This window comes from Neofelis nebulosa, chromosome 10 (genome assembly GCF_028018385.1).
Source record: "Neofelis nebulosa isolate mNeoNeb1 chromosome 10, mNeoNeb1.pri, whole genome shotgun sequence".
Taxonomy (NCBI): domain Eukaryota; kingdom Metazoa; phylum Chordata; class Mammalia; order Carnivora; family Felidae; genus Neofelis; species Neofelis nebulosa.
This window is the reverse complement of record NC_080791.1, coordinates 75,939,300-75,959,415: the sequence shown is the minus strand read 5'-3', so window position 1 is coordinate 75,959,415 and position 20,116 is coordinate 75,939,300. Positions and strand designations below refer to the sequence as shown.

General features: G+C 38.5%; 1 protein-coding gene across 1 annotated transcript in view; it reads right to left on the bottom strand.

The window, feature by feature from the left end:
- PRMT3 (protein arginine methyltransferase 3) overlaps positions 1 to 18,835 on the bottom strand; it is a 144,936-nt gene extending 126,101 nt beyond the window's left edge. Inside the window, exons 1-8 of the mRNA XM_058688458.1 lie at positions 18,615 to 18,835; positions 18,214 to 18,349; positions 16,534 to 16,616; positions 14,792 to 14,841; positions 14,042 to 14,144; positions 6,693 to 6,852; positions 4,781 to 4,925; positions 622 to 687 (exon numbers count right to left, since the gene is read on the bottom strand). Coding sequence (XP_058544441.1) covers positions 622 to 687; positions 4,781 to 4,925; positions 6,693 to 6,852; positions 14,042 to 14,144; positions 14,792 to 14,841; positions 16,534 to 16,616; positions 18,214 to 18,349; positions 18,615 to 18,642 — 771 coding nt within the window. The 5' untranslated portion in view covers positions 18,643 to 18,835. The remainder of the gene's footprint in view (positions 1 to 621; positions 688 to 4,780; positions 4,926 to 6,692; positions 6,853 to 14,041; positions 14,145 to 14,791; positions 14,842 to 16,533; positions 16,617 to 18,213; positions 18,350 to 18,614) is intronic.
- Between the last annotated feature and the right edge of the window lie 1,281 nt (positions 18,836 to 20,116).

The following is a 20,116-nucleotide window of genomic DNA, read 5'->3' as shown; positions in this document are numbered from 1 at the left end:
AAGAAGAAAAAATGGACACAATTCACAGGGAGGAAAAATAAATGACACAAATTTCAAACAGACACACACACACACTGTGTGAAATTTCATCTTTGACATAACCTGAAAGAGTATTAAGACTAATGGTAAGATATAACGTGTCTCATAAAGGAGTAAATGAGATCTGAAAAGAAAACACGTAAGTCCTACCTTACAATATTTGCCCCTACTTATTAATAACTTCCTAAAATTATTATTTTTTAACTAATTAACACAAACTAGAGTAATCATTAAAAGTACGCTTTGGTATGGGGCTTATCTGATACATTGGAAATTCATAGGCATCATAGTAAATCAAAAATATGGTTTCAGCAACATAATCTGGATAAGCAAAGTTTAACTAAAACCACATCACTGTAATTAATGAATTTCAATTTAAAAAATCAGTATACTGAATGATAGCACCGATGAGCATGCCTGCTATCAGTATCCTGCACCACAGAGCAGCATCGTAAGTCTTCCATGAAATAAAGCCAGAGTGCACTGAATCAACTGCTATCACAACGATGACCCAAGAGGGGACTTCTACTACCCAAGATCCACATGAAATGTGGCTACAATTCTGTAACCTGTGCTACTCACCTTGTCTTTGAAGATATGTGGATTTTGGTATATAAAATCTCGGTAACTTTCTGTTCGCACTTTGTCCTAGAGGGGAGAGAAAAACATTCTGTTTACAGGATAGACTAAAAATATAAAACGTTTTAGGAAGCTATTTGTTATTTTATCACAAATTGCTAATTTCCATAGTTATTTTTTGCATGGAAAGCCAAGCTTAATTTTTTTGTCCTAAAAGGAAACAATAAAAAACCAGAAATACCAGCAACACCCAAAGGACATGTTTCAGAAAATCACTAAAAGTCAAACAGAATCGAAGTTCTTAAAAGATGTATACATTTTTTGTCTTGACATGCATTGTCATTATAAGACTTCAACTAATAATTAAAGCTAATAGAAGATGAACATGATGTCTTGCTCCTTTCAATAGAGGCTGACTCCTTGTAGTAGAGGGACACTGCTATGTTAAATGTTAAAATGCTGTATCAAAACATGGGAGAAAAATATCCAAAACAGATAAATGTAAAACTTACAGTTACATACAAAAAATGAATTTACACTGAGTATGGTTATTCTAAGAAAGTCACTGATCAGCACCTATCTGATTTATAACCCTGTTTTGTTTATAGAAATGTCTGTTGTAGGAAACGATGCTTAAAAGCCTGTAATCCTGAAGATAAATCATTGGAGCCCTGCAGCCCACATTTATGAGCCTTCTCCACTCTGAAGTCTCACATGACCTGTACCTAAGACAGGCATCGAATGTGAACATTTAGTTTCGCTCATGAAAAGAGCAGATTCCCTTTTAAATTACTTCGGTTGAGACCTACAAAGACAGCGAATTAAGCAGGAAGGGGCTCTGCTGCCAAGTAAATAAAATGAGCACAATAAAAAGAGGTCAGCAATTCCAGTTTGGGGTTTCACACCAGGTAAAAAGAAATGTTACACCAAGTGCTACAGTATCAAAATTTCGGCAATACATATACTTCAAAAGACATTTTTAAGCCAATACCGGGAAATTTTTTATTAAAAAAATATAAAGAAGTTCTCAGATTAAAAGCCATGTAGTTTTTACTTAATTACAGGATATAAAAATGGGGAGGTGCACAATTAAAATTCTGTGTTTTCTGTTGGAATTCTAATTGCTTCACAAACAAAAATTTTAAATCAGGTTTATTAAACCTTTCCCTGAAGTTATTTTAAGAATTACTGAGAGAATCTAATGTTTAAATAAACTCACACATGTTAAATAATGAAAAGTCTCTTTAAAAAAAAATATACCATTCCATACATTTTTGGGTCATTTTTATACTCTCCATACACTACAAGCGGTGATTTTCTGCTGCGTGAACATCAGCCCATCAGCTCTCGCCAATCACACCGCCTCACCACTACTCCAACTTCATCACTCGCACCCCAACTCCTGTCCTATATCCGTGCACCACTGCTCCCGCAACTGCAGTCCTTCGTCTCCTCCATGCTGGGCTCATCCTACAGATTCATGTGCTTTCGTTCACATGCTCACCCTGCTGCAATAAAATCCAAAGTATACCAAATACAGTGCCTTGGACATAGCAGAGTCTCAATTTAATAACTGAAAAAAAAAATCCAGTGAACATGAAAATGCAAGAAATAAAAGACTAGCACTCCTAACCACTTCTAAGAATGTATTCTCAGAAAAGACTAACACTTCAATACAGAATAAGGCAATAAATAGAAATTTTAAAAATTACCGTTTTCACCAACCTATTAAAACTAAGAAACACACAAGAAAAATAGAATTACTAAGAAGCAAAACAATCTTTTAAGACTAGTCAAGTCCCATGGAATTATTCCTACAAATATAAAAAAATATATTAAAAATGAGACTACAGAAGAGTTATATAGCATAAATTTTATGTACATATAAACAGCAGTGTGTTTCAAATGGATAGGCTGATGAAGGGGGAGGGACTGCACAAGTCAGCTGCAGACACCATGAGAAGAATGCGGTAAAGAAAAGTTATTTAATGGTACTATGATCTGTGATAAACGTTCACCAGGATGCACAGTATTTTTCTTGGAAAAAAAGAGAGTGATGCATCTCAGACTTACAACATTAGTCAACAATGACTTCAGAAAGATACAGTGGTGAAGGATTTTGTTCATGTAATCCATCCCTCCACTGACTGGATCTCTGGAATTCAAAACCATTATCTTCATCTGAACTCCAGAAAGTAAGATCACAAAGTACCTTTCTTTATAATTATAATCACAGCATATGCCAAAACAGTGTCATTGAACTATCTGAGGCTAAGCAACCAAAAATCGAAATACTATTCCTATAAAAGCAAGGCCAGTTCTGAGCATTAAGATAAGTTGTACATGTGTTTCTCCATTCTAAGTTCTTTATAAAGATCAAGTGAGATCTAGTAGCACAACATTAAATAGATTATGTATGCTAAAAAATGTTTTGATAAGAAACAAAATATTACTCGATACACAGAACATTTCCTACTCATCCACAGCACATAGCTTAGCAAAATATAAAATGGATAAATAATTCTCTTTGCATGGAGCAGACACTTACTTCCTATGAACACTTAATCAGGTCATCCCCAAGGAGAGGTAAGTACGTTGTGTAACAGCTAACAGGAAGCGAGGCATGGAAAACTGGATTGATAGGAATTCTTAAATGATTCTCTAAAATGAAAAAAGTAGTACTGGAAACTTCAAGACGGAACTTCTTAAATCCACGTGTATGTCAAAATGACTTAAAGATACACGATCAGGTGTGAAAATCCTCTAGTTACGGACATACAGCTACAAATGTCCACGACAGACATTTGAAGTAAGTACTCAAACTGGACTTCCCTGATGACTGTACCTAGGACACTTTTATGTACTACCTATTTGAAGTCTCAGTAATCTTATCTGTCAGAAAATCCAACACAATTTCCATACCAAAGCCATTAAAGGTTCATGGCATTTAAATTGATGGGGTGATTTAAAATGACAAACATGGGCTTAAGTGAATTCCTTAAAAAGAAAAATTCTAGATGCGGTAAAATTAATTTTAACAAAGGACACAGAGCAAATCAATTTTTTTTAAACAAACTCACTCTGGACTTAAAATAACTTATCATTTATAAGATAACTGTTATTTGTAATGCTATGCCATAACTCAAGTGACAAGAAGTACAACCGTGACATGTCATTGGTAAAGAAATGCCATGACACTACTTTAAAAGACCCCAAGTAGTTACAATTACTATTAATCAGCAGCCCTCCACTCTGTGATCTTGCAAATCTGACTCAATAAATACATACATGTTATTAAATATCCCTGGTTATTTTAAATGCATAGCTGTCAGGGGAACATGGTCTTAGGGCTTCCATAAAATAAAACAATCTTGTGTGGAAGGATTTACGAATGAATTTTTTGCTGGCTGGTTTTAAGAAAAGGTAGTGGCCTCCAAAAATGCACAGAGATGAACATCTAACATTTTCAATAAGTTTTTTACATTCCAATGTTTGTTTTACTATAAATACTTTTAGTTTCAATGCATTAAAAAATTACACCTTACTGTTTTACAATCTATAATACATGATACAATGCATAATTGCCAGGTACAGCTAGAAATCTACTTATATTTCACATGGGTTTTATCATTATAAAAATTAAAACCAACCAAATTTAAAAACCTGATTTGATCAATTTAGGAAATTGATTTCAAATGTAAAAAAGTTATGCCATGACAACTGTGAGAATTATTTCTTAACTTTGTACCAAAGAATTATTTGCTCAAACTGAGGTCAATATTACCATATAACATACTAAAATTAATCATTCCCTTTGTACATTAAAAGGCAAATATATAACTTATTTGTTCCTATTTAACAGTTGCTCCTGAGAAGACAAAAATCAGCAGCAGTTGTTTCTTTCCGATGTTCTATTTCAAGCAAAAGATTTCCTAATAAAGATTAATAATGATCTTCAATAGAATTTACAGTGACTGTGATGCTCCTGTAGCCTTTTCAACCCAAGATGTGCTATTAAGCACCAAAGAGATTTAACAAGCAGTTCAAACAAAACAAAACAAAACAAAAAATGACCAGTTCTCCTATAGCATATGTATTAAGAACTTGTTTTATTCTATTTTTCCTTTAGTATGGACTTGGTACTTTCGTGCTCTTCTCTAACCTTTAGCATTTCTTCATGTATCCCATAATGCCCGTATGAGCCGAAATAAACACCATCCTCATCTTCCTGGAGGTCTGCAATGGCAGTAGTAGATGACGAGCAGGTTCTGACATCTGCGTTCATCACAAAATCCTGAGCAAATTGTCTGTAATCAATTTGAAATAGACCCTTGAGACAGGTTTATTGGACCGTGAAAAAAGCAAAGGCTAGAGGTTGGGGGAGAGGAATGGGGAGGGAGTGGGGCGTGCAGTGTGATGAGCCTTCTAACTCCATTCTATCTTAAGCAACTGAAAGCTCCCCCTGCTGGATCTCAAGCAATGGCATATGCAAACCCGGATGTAAACATTCCTTCTGCAAACCACAAAAACACTGCCAACTGCAGATTAGAGCTGTTTGTAGCTTTCGACTGAACAAAAGCACATTGTCTTTATTCAACTTTATTATTTCTATTGTTCTAAAATCTTATTGTAGCAGCTGAATCAATGTGGTTTGTTTCAACACTATTAATATTCTTTAAAACCATATTATGTATGTCATGGAAAGGTAGTAAGGGCAGAAAGTTGACCCAAATGGAGAATTATTTACATACACCACCACCATGCACTCCAGCTCTAAAACTCAGTTCTCTCTCTGATCACAATACATTAAGAATCTATAATGCGGCGCCTGGGTGGCCCAGTCAGTTGAGCATCTGACTCTTGATTTCAGTTCAGGTCATAATCTCACGGTTCCTGAGTTCGAGCCCCCACATCGAGCTCTGCAGGGCTAGCACGAAGGCTGCTTGAAATTCTCTGTCTCCCTCTCTCTCTGCCCCGCGCCCCCCCCCCACCCCCGCTCACAAGTATGCATGGGCTCTTTCACTCTCTCTCAAAAATAAACAAACATAAAAAAAAAGAATCTATATGTATATAATGGGGGAGAGTTGTTGTTGGTTACTGGATTACCCAGCATATAACCTCAAAAACAGGGAAAGAGAACCACAATCACCTATACTATCTTCCCTACTGAACATTCTAGCAAACCATCAAATGGGTACTGAGGGAATGGCAACCAACTTACAAATCCAATAGCTAACACTATACTTGGTAGGAATGCAGAATCTCAGGCCCTGTTTCAGATCTCTGACTCAGAACCTACAGTTTAACGAATTCCCAGGTGATTCATATGCACATTAAATTCTGTGTAGTGCCAGTAGAAAGCTAATTTACCCACTGAAGAAAATCATCCTATGTATCTGGTTTCTTTCTTTTTTTTTTTAATTATTTTTAATATTTACTTATTTTTGAGAAAGAGAGAGAGAGACAGAGCATGAGCAGGGGACGATGGGCAGAGAGACAGAGGGAGACACAGAATCCGAAGCAGACTCCAGGTTCTGAGCTGTCAGCACAGAGCCCGATGCGGGGCTCGAACTCAAGAACCATGAGATCATGACCTGAGCCACCCAGGCTCCCAGTGGTTTTCTAATTAAATACTACCTAATTATACTTTGATTCTTTAAAAACAAAAATTTCAACACTGTATTTTCCCCAAACCTAAAAAACATTAATCACTTCCCTTTAAAAGCCTAGGAGAGAAAAAGTAAAATGAAGAAATCTATTAGATATAGAGTAATTCAAAGAACAAAAGCTCTCAAGAGGGTAACACTCCCAGAAAAATTACCATTAGTACAAAAGTAATTATAAAGAAGTATGTGAGAACAGGTAAAACCACAGAATTTTATGTTAATCAACTATATCTATAACATATTAAAATGTTGCATATCATTAAAATTAATTTAAAATAAATTTAACGTTAGATACCTACATTGTGCTTTCCAATATACAAAATGTTTTACCATATTCCACTTTATTATAGAAGTCGTATTACTTTCGGAATCTAAATAACGAATTTTCTGTTAAGACTGATAAATTACTTCATTCTTTGCAGATCCTCACGTGCTCTAGCTAATGCAGCTTCAGCAGACAGTGCTCTGGCTTCCATATGTTTCAATTTTTCAACAACAGATGTATTTTCACTGAGTCCATTGGGGTACGAGAATGGGAGTGACACCGGTTCATAAAGATCTTCTACATCTAAGGAAAGAATGGACGTTATTATTAAGCTATCTTCTAACAATGAAGCAAATACAAACATGTTAACTCAGAATAAATATATTCTGAGGGCCTGTTATGCAGCCAGCTGAGAAAAACTTGTAAAAGTACTTTTAATTAAATAAATATTTAATACTGAAGCTGTTTGCATTTAAATTTAAAGAGCATGCTATTAAAGTTTTTCATTAGGTAGCTAAGTTAACCACATATAAAAGTGTTAATTATACTGAACCAAACCCAGAAAGAAACAAAAAGGCATTAATTATACTGAACCAAACCCAAGAAGAAACAAAAAAGTGGAAGGAAACAGCTCTAATACGTACTTATCACCATATTTCTTTCAAGTACACACATTACATTTCATTTCTCCTCAAAACAAACCTAGGATACAAATATTTCTATTTTAGGGCATGGGAAAATAAATTTCAGAGAAATTAAGTGACTAGCCCAAAGTCATTTGAACGTTTCACAAAAAAACTAAGATTCCCACCCATGCCTGCCCTCCTAGTTCACGTTCTTGCCACTACACATGGTTCCTTCTCAGACTCTGAGTCTTTATCTATAGAATAACAGGTATTACATTTACATATTCACTAAGGACAGTATGCACATAAAGAATTCTATATACTCAGGTAAGTTTTCCATCCTGCGTAAGGGGTAGTGCAATCTATACACTGAGGTCTTATTGCTGATATTGAATATCCTGATTCCTAACATAATTAAAAATTCTTGATTTAAATTTAATTTCACTATGTATAATTATTAACTTCCATTGTAGAACTAATAACTCTGCAAAAAGAGGTTAACACATGGAGCTAGTGAGTGTTATAAAATCCCATGTCTATTTACCAGTCCAATTAACTTTCAGATCAACATAAAGCAATAAAAGCAATGAAGATACATCTTCTCTTCAGTATAGCACTGGGAGAAATATGGCTTTTTTTCTTATCACCAGCTGTTAGCGGTGACACTTCTTTAGAGTTGGGACAAAATAACCAAGTTTAACAAATACATGAGAGGGGTGCCCGGGTGGCTCAGCCGGTTAAGCATCCGACTCTTGATTTCAGCTCAGATCATGATCTCAGAGTCGTAAGATTGAGCCCTGTGTTGGGCTCCATGCTAAGCGTGGAGCCTGCTTGGGATTCTCTCTCTCTCTCAAAAAATAAAGATTAAAAAAAAAAAAAAAAAGGGAAACAAGTACATTAGAATATTATAACTTAGACACTAGAGCCTAAGTTCAACTTCTTATAAAAACAGTACAGCAGTATACCACTAAACTCTAATCCATCTGGCAGAATACTGAGTCATTTGTTTTAAAAAACTATAGATTCATTCACTATTTAATTCACCAAAAATTAACGAGAGCAACAAAGTATGTCCAAACTATTTAAGGACAGCACCACATTTTCTACTTCGTACTACAACTTTCACTGTGTATCTCATTTTCAAACTTCTTCAAGGGGCGCCTGGGTGGCTCAGACGGTTAAGTGCCTGACTTCAGCTCAGGTCATGATCTCACGGTTCATGGGTTCAAGCTCCTCATCGGGCTCTGTGCTGACAGCCAGAGCCCGGAGCCTGCTTTGGATTCTGTGTGTGTGTGTCTCTCTCTCTGCCCCCTCCCCCACTGTGTTCTGTCTTTCTGTCTCTGTCTCTCAAAAATAAACATTAAAAAAAAAAAACCAAAAAAACTTCTACACAGTTTGCCAGCCAAGCTGTTAGTTTAAGTTACAGATTAGAACTGATTAAAGGAATTGATTTCTTTGTTTTAGCAAGTTTCTGTTTTGCTTTTTGCTGCAATGAAAGGCAAAGTAAAAACTTTCAACACTAATAATACATAGACAACCATATACTAAAGCTTAAATGTTGAAAAGGAGGAAGGATCCAGTAAACATTAAGATCCATAACTACAATTTATCAAAACAGTCTAATTCAAAGTCTTAAACCATATTCAGGAAGATGAATTTCCATGTCTACATTCTGTCTTAGGAGGTTCAAATCACCTACATTCTGTCTTAGGAGGTTCATTTTGGCAGCTGAGAACTACCACAAAGGATGGTCAATTTGTCAAGACGACATAACAATTATAAATGAGTATAAATCTCACAAAAGCAAAAACTGATAGAATTAAAAGGAAAAACAGACAATCCTTCAATCACAGAAATGTAAATACACCTCTATCAACAACTGATGAATTAGATTAGAAAAATCCAAAAATATACAAAAGTGAGAACTAAAATAATCAGCACCTTGAACGAATTATTTTTAGAATCCTGCACCCAAGAACTGTATCAGACACTTTTCGTAGAGTACCGATCACTAATTTTGTAGTTTGTCCGTCAACCTGGGTTTGTCTGATGTTTTTTCATTAGTGGAATAAAGTTACACATTCTTGGCAAGAACAGCAGAAAAATGATGTTGTGTTCTGAGTGCATTTTACCAAGGGGTTTCTTGGTGTCAGTATGACTCATTAATGATGATGTTAACCTTGATCACTTGGTTGTGGTAGTGTCTGCTGGAAAAGTTAACATCTCCTTTGTACTTAAATTTCTTGAGGGAGATACTCTGAACCTGTTTCACCTTAAATTTCTGCCCACTAATCTTAGCATCCATTGGTGGATCTTTTCTGCAAATTATTACTGTGGTGTTTGCCTAACAGTGATTTTCTATTTCTCTCTTCCACATTTATTAATGAAAATTTTACTCTAAGATCAAGCTGTTCCTTCTCCATTTATTTGATTGACTATGTTATTATGGATTCATGGATATTTATTAATATCCATGTGGATAAAACCCAATAGTATCACTTTCTGTGTTGCTCAAATTACTCCAGTTTTGACCATTAGGATTCCTTCAGGTTGGCTCTGGTATTCTTTTGTTAAGTCCCCTCCTCCCCCACCTTTTTTTTTTTTTTAACGTTTTATTTATTTTTGAGACAGAGGGAGACAGGGCATGAACAGGGGAGGGTCAGCGAGAGGGAGACACAGAAACTGAAACAGGCTCCAGGCTCTGAGCTGTCAGCACAGAGCCCGACGCGGGGCTTGAACTCATGGACCATGAGATCATGACCTGAGCCGAAGTCGGCCGCTTAACCGACTGAGCCATCCAGGCGCCCCGCCACCACCTTTTCAAGTACGTCCTTAATCTGTGGCACAAGCTTTCCCAGACTCATCCTGTATCATCCTGCCCCATCCAAGGAATCACTCACTTCTCTAAAGAGCTTTGGTTCCTTTTACTGGATAATGGTGTTAAAATCTGGGCAGTAAGTGTACTCATTGCTACTGGGGTTTTTCTAGGCTCTTTCAACAGAGCTAGGAAATATATGTGTCTATACTAACCCACACATGCACACACATCTATATTTTTGTATTTATCTGAATATATATTAAAAAGTGTGGAATTTATACTGATACTTCTGATTCCAATCTATCAACATAGGACTCATTTTATCCTTCCCTATTTCCTTATTTGAAACCTCCTTCTCTAACAGTGAAAACCTAGCTCTTATTATCCATAATATATTTACTTACTTGTCCATGCTGTGACATACAGAAAGTAGTGCCAGAATTGCTAATCTGGCGCAGTTACTCTGCGCCTTTACTTAGTAGATTACAGCATTTATGTAGTTTTTACCTATAGCCTCAGCACAATATCCAGTCAAGATTTCAGTTACTCACACAGTTCTTTTCTTCCCTACCCACTTCAGCTATTACATTATTCCTCTGTAATATAGTTAAGTTCATTTGTTAGTGTTTGTATTCCATTTTGCACCCCCAGTATCCTCACACACACATCCAGGATGCTTTGTTGTTGTTGTTGTTGTTGTTGTTGTTTTACACGAAGGCTAGGAGAAATATTCCCACAGTTCTAAGAGCTATACAAAAAGGTACCCTCAGAGAAGTGTCACTCCCTCATTATCCCTGTAACCTCAACCCCATTATGCCTTTCTTCCCATCCCTGTCCCACTAAGTCCCGTAAGTAACTACTCTCTCTAGTTTCTAGTTTATCCTTCCTGTATTTCTTTCAACAAACGAACAGACACATGTACTTTCTCAAATCCCTTTCTTTCTTACATGAACAGAGTATCATACCATAGATACTCCTTTGAGCTCTGCCTTTTCTCGTTTCACGGTATGTCTTGGATATCACTCTATCAGTCCAGAGATCTCCGTGGTTTTTAATAGATGTATACTACTCCATAGTGTGGACACACCATAGCCTACTCTATCACTCTCCTATGTACGGGGATTTAAGTTGTTGCCAATATTTGGAAAATATGTCTTTTCAGGCTGTTTGAGGTATACCTTCAAGACAGATTATTATCAGAGAAACTGCTGTATTAAAAAGTAAGTACATATGCAGTTTGGTGAGGTGTTGCCAAACGCGCATTCTACTGGCAATGTATGACTGCCTGTATCTCCACAACGCTGACAACAGAAATGTCATACTTTCAAAATATTTACCAGTCTGACAGGTGAGAAATGGTATCTCACTGTTGGGCAATTTTTGAACCTTTCTGGGTGAACTGTCTAATCATGTAATTTTCCCCATTGTTCTATCAAGAGATCTTTGTCTCTCAGTGGTTAAGAGTTCTTTATATAAAAGAATATTAACCCTTTGTAGAGTATGTTTCAAATATTACACAGGACTTAAAAAAATAACTCATTTTATTTACTCATATTTCATTAGTTTTCCCCTAATGTCCCCTTTCTGTCCAAGATCCTATCCAGGATACTTCAGTATATTCAATTGTCAGGTCTCCTTAAGCCTGTCTGCAGCAATGACAGTTTCTCAGACGCTCCTTGTTTTTGATGACCTTGACAGTTTTGAGGAGCACTGGTCAGGTAGTTTGGACAATGACACTTACTTTGTGTGTCTTGATGGTTTTTCATGGTCAGACTGAGGTTATCAGTTTTGAATTTTTTTTTTTCAACGTTTTTAATTTATTTTTGGGACAGAGAGAGACAGAGCATGAACGGGGGAGGGGCAGAGAGAGAGGGAGACACAGAATCGGAAACAGGCTCCAGGCTCCGAGCCATCAGCCCAGAGCCTGACGCGGGGCTTGAACTCACGGACCGCGAGATCGTGACCTGGCTGAAGTCGGATGCTTAACCGACTGCGCCACCCAGACGCCCCTGAGGTTATCAGTTTTGGGGAGAAAGACCAGAGGGAAAGTACCATTCTCATGACATCATATAAAGAGCTCACACTATCAACATGGTTTATCGTTGATGTGATTATCTGGCTATGGTAGTGTTTGCCAGGTTTATCCCTTATAAAGTTACTGTTCCTCCCTTATACTTTCATTGCTTATTTTCTTAGTCATCTTTATTAATTTAGCATCTTTACATCCTCAAAGCCTAATACTTAACAGACACAACCTTCTCTTCCATCCTGCTCCACCAATGGCTAGGAGCACAGACAGAGAACACAGGCAGTGCACTCAAGGGCATGCCTGGTTCAAATTCTCCTTTTTTAACTAGGTCTCTTTAAGTGTTCCAGATCACAGTCATGACTTCATCCAAACTCCTGGAGGCCTTAGTTATTTACTAATAACAATAAATTCTCCTTTATTAAGCATTTGCCCTCTGACAGGTACTGTGCTAATACACATTATCTTTGCAACAATTTTGTAAGGTAGGGGTCATTATCACCTTTTTTACAAGTTAAGGCTGAAAGAAATTAACTTTATTATACCATTGGAGAGTTAGATCCAATACTGATCTGTACCCACAGTGACCAGCATACAACACTCCATATTTGTTGATCTGAATAATCTCTTCCTCTTCTGAACTGTACTACCTTTTCTACTTCTCATGAAACTTACCATATTTGACCTTATACTATAATACATGACAGACATTTAAAAACAAAGCACTCTTATTAAGATTGCAGACTCCCTATAGGAAGGATTCACTTATTCATGTTTCTACTACATTTAACATACTACTTTCATCCTGTGAGTGCTCAGTGAATGACTTTGAATTTAGGAAGTCATGAAGAACACTTAGTGGGCACTTGTCATTTATTAAGGAGATCACTTTGGTCACTCTGGGGAGAAACTGGATTAAAGAGAATTTGTAAAAACAGGAAAGAATCAACCTGGGACTCAACAAATTTTAGAACTAGAAAGAATATCAGAAATCTGGTCTGGGTTCTTCATTTTATACATGAAGACCTAAAAGCAGAAAGCTCTGTCCAGGGTCACATAGTTCCTGACTCCTACATTAAGGTCCTCAATACTACACTGTACCACCACACAACCAAATGATGGTACTACTAAAGGAAATGAGTAGTTTTCCACAGTTCTCACTATTCAGAGAACTGCTCAAATACACCCTGTTAAATTACTATATGTGAAGGTACATGTCTGTTTAGATTGGTCTCACAGACCAATTTGCTCTGAAAAGAGCAAACCCTCTACCTCACCTTACTGACACAAGAAACACAGAAGCAAATACAAACAAAGGGAAAAAACATAAATCATTAACCCTGGTAAGTTAGAACATTCAAGTATCTGTAAGAAGCCAACAGAATTTTCATAAGATCCCTGTTCAGTAAGGAATGGTCAAAGCACAGAGCAAGTAACTAAGTAAGAAAGCTACAGTCAGGAGATGAGAGTGGCCCTGCCCCAAGGAAGGCTGTAGAGTTAGTGCATGTAGGCAAGCCCAAGGAAATGAGTGGAATCTGTTCTGCATCAAAATAAAATCTCAGTAAACTGGATGTCTTAAGAAAAGTCAATTATCAGACTTAAATATGTCAGACAAAAGCAAATATTATTGTCTGCTTTAAAATTATTTTGAATCAGTAGATTTTAAAATTATGGTTAATTTAAAATAAATTAAAAGTTTAATTTTAGCAAACTAAATTAAAATTTTAGTCAATTTTAGTAGACTAAAAAGTAGCCTACAATTAAAAATTATTCTCTCAAGTCTCCCTATGTTTCAGAACATCTTGTATACAATGTTTAAACAAGCTCCTACTTCTAAATTTCTCTCTGGTAATGATCAGTGTGACTAGCAATTCTTAAAGTTAACTTTCCTATTGAGACCAACCACCTGGTGAAGTCTTCAGAGAATTAAGGAGGTAATATATTTTCCTAGAACACTTTTAACCACCATTTTGCCATTACAAATGACCCTACATTAAAGTAGATACTGTAAGTTCATCTTACCAAATTGAAGTAATAGGTCATCTTCTAATACTGGCTTCAAATACTCTTCTTTCTCCCAAGGCACTGGGTTGTATATGGAATTCATATACTCAACTGTAGGATTCTGGATATAAAATTAATTGCATGTTTTTCCATTGTATATAATCACAAACCACCCCTAGCAAAAACTAGGAAAATTAAGTAAAAAAAAGGAACCATGTCTACCTTATGTAAAACCTCTATTTACAGAGTCTATGTTCACCTCTCACTTCATTAACTTGATTGGATGACTGCTTACATTAATATGCAATATGGTTTCAATGTTGGATTCAATATTGTTTGGATTTGGAGGAAGTGGCAACATAAACATTCATTTGAGTAGAAGAGAAAAAAGGACAAAGTATTTGAAAAATAGAAAAGACAACCACAGTACTTGGAATCACACTAGAAATTATTTCTGATCTTAGAGAAATATTGTGTATCAGTATTTCCCATTATTTGACACTCAATTACTTTTTGACATAACAGCAATTCACCTCCTAGACACAGTTAAAAATGAAACATTACTAAGCATGGTGTGTATTCATTTACTTGGTGCCGCATGTTGGATAAGTTCCTAACGTCCACGATTCCCCCAATGTGATGACTGCTAAATCTAAAACAGTTTCTCATTTAGCAGTTCTTTGTATTTTTCTAAAACCAGGGCATCATTAGTCACTGTGGTGTTTCTTTTGTTTCCAAACAAAATTATAAATTAAGCTACCAACTTACCTTAAGTCTAATAAAATTTATTAGTTTAATGTAGCCATAAAATTCCAGTCCTAAAAAGGAAAAATAAGATAATTCATCTATTTTCATATGAGAGGAGTTTGTCTAATTGACCTGTTCTATAGAGGTTAAGTAATAAAATATTTCTGTCCTCTAAACTACAACTTACAATATTTTGAATTTCTTAAGAACTAGAAATAGTAACTTTAATACTTCTGAATATCTGAAGAAACAGCCACATGGATGACAATTTTTAATGTTTTTCTTGCATTTCTAAAAAGTAGGAAATTAATTTTTAGAATTCAAATCCTCATTTGTAAAAATAACACAAATCAGGAAAATTTGGTTGTAGATTTTAACAACTATTTGACAGTTGATATTACAGCCAAAAGTTTTAAATCCCCTATTTTTAGGGTGCCTACCAAATTATAATTTTGTCAGACATGGAGTGTACAAAGTGAAATAGCTTTTATATTAAGTTAAATGATGTAAGTTAAAAAACAATGAGGTTTGTTCTCTGGTTCTCTTCTTTCCGGAAATGAAGCAGGATTTAAAGCAAGGAAAAGCAATAGAATGTCCAACCAACTGGGTATTATTTGTCATGAATAATGTTGTTATGAGAAATATAACAGCATTGAAAATGTTTTATATGCGTAATAGCATACAAAAACCTCTATTAAATGAAAAAAATTACAAAATTATTTTTAAAAACGTAACTATTTTTGAGAGAGAGAGAGAGAGCACGCACAAGCAGGGGAGGGGCAGAGAAAGAGAGACGGAGACACAGAATCCGGAGCAGGCTCCAGGGTCTGAGCTGCCAGCACAGAGCCCAATGTGGGGCTTGAGCTCACGAACCTGAGCTGAAGTCAGGTGCTTAACCAAAGGAGCCACCCAGGCATACCTCAAAATTATATTTAAAGTATGATTCCAATTCAGTTTTAAAATGCACATAACGGGACGCACTGACAGCGCAGAGCCTGCTTGGGATTCTCTCCCTCTCTCTCTGTTCCTCCCCCACTTGTGCGCACGCTCTCTCTCTCAAATAAATAAACATTAAAAAATGCACATAAAAAAACGAATGAGAATAAGTCATCCATGTCTTACAAAAGCAGTTGCAGCTGAATTTATGATTTATAAACGTATCACATGTTTAATGTCTTTTCTAGTTGATAGTAAATGCAGGGACTAAAAAAACAATTCTGTATTTAATTTTAGTGGAATAGTGTAGCACTTCTGCATCCATTTAAAGAAGTAGAAGACTTTAATTATAAAGCATGTGTAAATGCAAGTTTCAAAAGAATCATCATCTAAGTATTTTGCTTACCACCTTAACTTCATCATTCCTTTTCCTAAACTCTTACCAAACTCAACTTTGTATGCCCTGAAGTTCATGTTATGCTTTGACCTGGTGAGCTTTTTCCATAATGACCACCACCCTTTCCAAAGTCCACTTCTGTCCTTGCTCTCCCTAGTTCTAATACGATAAAAATGCAATCACATGCCAACGTTGTTTTTTCCTTTTTAGTTGTGAAGTCAATATAAACTTAAATACAGTGAATCTTATCTAGAAGAATGACTTATAATTAGTCCTTCAAAGGCCACTTGTCAAAAAAACTTCATTAGATAGGCTGCTCCTATATTTTTCACCATATTGAACTTGTAGAGGAAAGGAAAGTTCTGGAAGAATACAAAGTTTGAACTTAAATTTCACAACAAAAATTTCCTTTATTCTAAAAAATACTCACCATGTTTATGGACCATGTTATCAATATTAAATTGATGCTCAGACTTACAATGTGAAAATGTTTCTTCAGCAGATGTAAATAACCTGAAAAATCAAGTGACAGCTTTATGAAACAGTCCCCTCAAAACTCTAAATATGGATTTCATGTAAAATATATACCCCCCTTCTGGTGGTTTCTAAGAAAAAACCAAACGTACCTGTACATGAGAGGAACCCAGCACCACTACAGGGAATTAGAACTTCTGAGTCCCATTTTACACCCCTAACAACCTTTTTAAATGTCAAAGTTAATTTATTTGCCAAATAATAGCACTGAGATGATCAGAAGGCTTTTAAGGAATAGAACTCCCTTTGATAGATTCTATTTCCCTCAAGACATGAAAATTCCCTACAGAAGATTCTTTTCTCCTGTCAGTGCTGCTTCCAGAGGCTTTGAACTGCAACAGCTCAAGCTGCTTTTAGAAATAAAGCATAACATGTAATTTTTACAGCTGGCATATTCCCAAAGTGCCATATTTCAAAGGTAATCTTATAGTGTTCTGAAAGTACTTGTGTTACGGACATTGTGAGGACCAGGCCTCTTTATTATGTGACCTGCAAAACTGAAGGACACTTAAGAGAGAAATATACAGCAGAGAAGCTGCATACTTCTGAGCGCCTGGCACAAATGCAGCAGTCAGTTTACAACCGATGTTTACCTTGCTGTGCTTATATACAGCCTATCACAGAGAAGTACATCCCTGATGCTCAATAAATATTATTTTATGACAACTAAAGGAAACGTACACATTCTGTACCTACGCAAATGAGGCTACATGTGAGAACAATGACGAATCAAGAGGAGCTAATACACCACCAATCAGCACCATGCCCAGATTTATGGGAAACCGGCAAATGTTTACAAAAGTAATACTGGCCAATGCCAAGCCACTTGCCCAGAAAGTCGGCCAAAGTCAAAGCTTACTGAGATGAATAGGCAGAACTTTAAGTGCAAAGTATAGGGATTTGGATATAAGAAAACCACAGCATTGTGACCTTGAACCAGTTATTGAAACTGCAGTCTCTTTTTCCCTAAGTGAAAAATGCATCCATTCCTTTCTCTTCCATAGGTGGGGAGCTCCTACCTAGGAAAGATGATTCTTTGGGTAGTTCAAATGGAAATAATGCTGTAACTTGAGAAGCTCTGCTGTAACTTGAGTAGCTCTCTACTTATAAATGAATTATAGAATGGTAAAGCTTGAAGGGTCCCAAGGGATTATCTAGTTTAGTGACTCCCAAACGGGTTATTTATTAGAATAACCTCAGAAAATGTCTTTATAAAAATAGGAAATTCCTAGATCCTATGACTGATTTAGAAGCGCTGTGGTGCAGAGTTCAGTATCTTTTTAAAGTCTCAGGTGAGACTTTAAAGGGTGCTCAACTAGATTTGGGAACCATAGATTCTGTCCAAACCCTCTTATTTCACACAAGGGGAAACTGAGGCTGTCGAAGAGAACTAGTATAACCTGCCTTCCAGTTCATGGCTCTCCCTCTATAGCTACTGTGCTTCTGCCTTCTCAACAAACTATCACTCCACTGGTTCAAGGATTTGAGGGCAGGCCGCTCGGGTTCGACTGCGGACCACAGGTACCCACAGGGCCCGGCACCCTGGGGGTGACGCCTGGCACTGGGGTGGACGAACCTGTCACAGAACAGACAGGGGGTCTGCTGCTTGTCGTGGGGGAGATCAGCATCGTCCTCATCCTCCCAGGCGGCCTCGTCACCGCTGTCGGACAGCTCTGGCAGGTCGTCTTCGTCCTCCATAGCGCCCCGGCCGCCTAGCACACGCAAACGATTAGCCCTGCCCCAGACGGACACCAGTGCGAGCAGGGCACACGTGAAGCACTGGGGCGGGGGGGGTGCTGCCCCCACCCCGCTCCCCGCGGCCCTTGCCGGCGCACCTCCTTCACCCTCCCTGCCAGGCCCCACCGTCCGACCCCGCGTCCAGGGGACGCAGCGGGATAGGAGGGTCTTTCTCCCGCCCCGATGCGGCGCGGCCTTCGGGCTGGGCGAACCGGGTGCTAAGGGACCAGGAATACCCACCCGCAGCGCCCGACGCTAACGAGCACATGGCTGTATTGCCCCGGAACCCCGCGCGCCTGGGGGCGGGGACCGGGCTGGGCAGCGTGCGCGCAGCCGCTTCCGAGCTCTCCGGGCCCGGAAAACCGGGAACGAGCGCCAGCGCGCGGCAGGGCCCAGAGTTGGGGAGGCTCCCGGTCGCCTGGAAACGCGAGAGCGCGCGCGTGGGCTCGGGAGCGCTTCCGGCCCCGAAGCCACGGTTGTTGGTCACGTGAGTTTGGTGGGCGGGGCGAGAGCCCGAGCTCCGCCTCCTGAAGCCTCCGGGTTGACGTAGTGCGTGCAGAGTAAGCGCTGAAGCGGGGATTGAACGTCGCAGGCTTTGACGTGACTTTGTCTCCTCCTCGCGCTGCGGCGGGTCTTAGCGGGAGGTTCTCACTCGCGCCCCCGAGCCCAGAGGCGGAGAGACGTCACAGCGGTTTTGCAGCGGGCACCGCGCCCTCTGTGCGTCCCTTATTCTAGGAACCAGCAGTTAGTGGAGGAGCGGCCCGCTTGGGGCGCCCTCTGGTGGCGGAGGCGGCGGAGCGCAGGCAAGAGCCTGGGCCTCCACTCTAATTCCTGAGCTACCTGATCTCCTACAGCAGGGTACAGCAGGGTGCAGCAGGGTGGGGAGAGGGAACTACAGGAGGCATTGTGGGTGTACAAGAGCCTACGTAGGGACCAAAGCCTGGCGCCGTTTTAAGGATTTTAGTCTTTAAAGTGCAGTGGTTAAGTGAGAGCACAGACTCCGGAGCCGACCTACTCAGTCTGAATCCTACTTCCGTCACTTTGTTACTGTGGTCTTGGGCAAGATCAAGACCTCTCACCGCCGCCACTTCCTCAACTACAAAACGGGGATAGTGACTTCACTAGCCACAGAACTACTGTGGGAATAAAATGACTTGATACATGTAAAGTGCTTAGACATAAGTGTTAACTTGTCCTGAACAATGGGAAGCAGCTGACCCTGTCGGTTACGCGAAGGAGAGATGCTCTTCCATACGTTTATAAAGTAATGTTACGGCCACTATGTGGGAGGAACACAAACGTTCTCCTACCTCATGCCATTTTTCCTCCTGAGCATGTACTCAAGCCACAGAATGCTTTGTCAGGTGGGAGTTGACAGCAGTCACTTCTGTAGGGAATTGTCGCAGGCTTCTAGTCCCAGAGGCTAGCACGTTTATCCCATTAAATGTACTACCTTGGCTTGGGCGTAATCCTGACTTCCATCTCAACTCAACCCTTCGCTCTGGGTCCCACCCTCCAGCCTCTGATTTAGAGCTAATGAGGCCTTTGCTAAGAATACTCTACAAATACAAACCACCATTTCTAAAAGTTTCCACTGCCATTCCAGCAGCCCCCACTTAGTTTCTTTCTTAGCACCTACCATTTGCTTGTTTTGTTTTCTGTTTGTTTTTTTGTCTTACCCCCAGCACTGTGTATGAACGTAAGGGCCTTGTCTCTTTGCTTTCATTTCTCTGGCACATAAA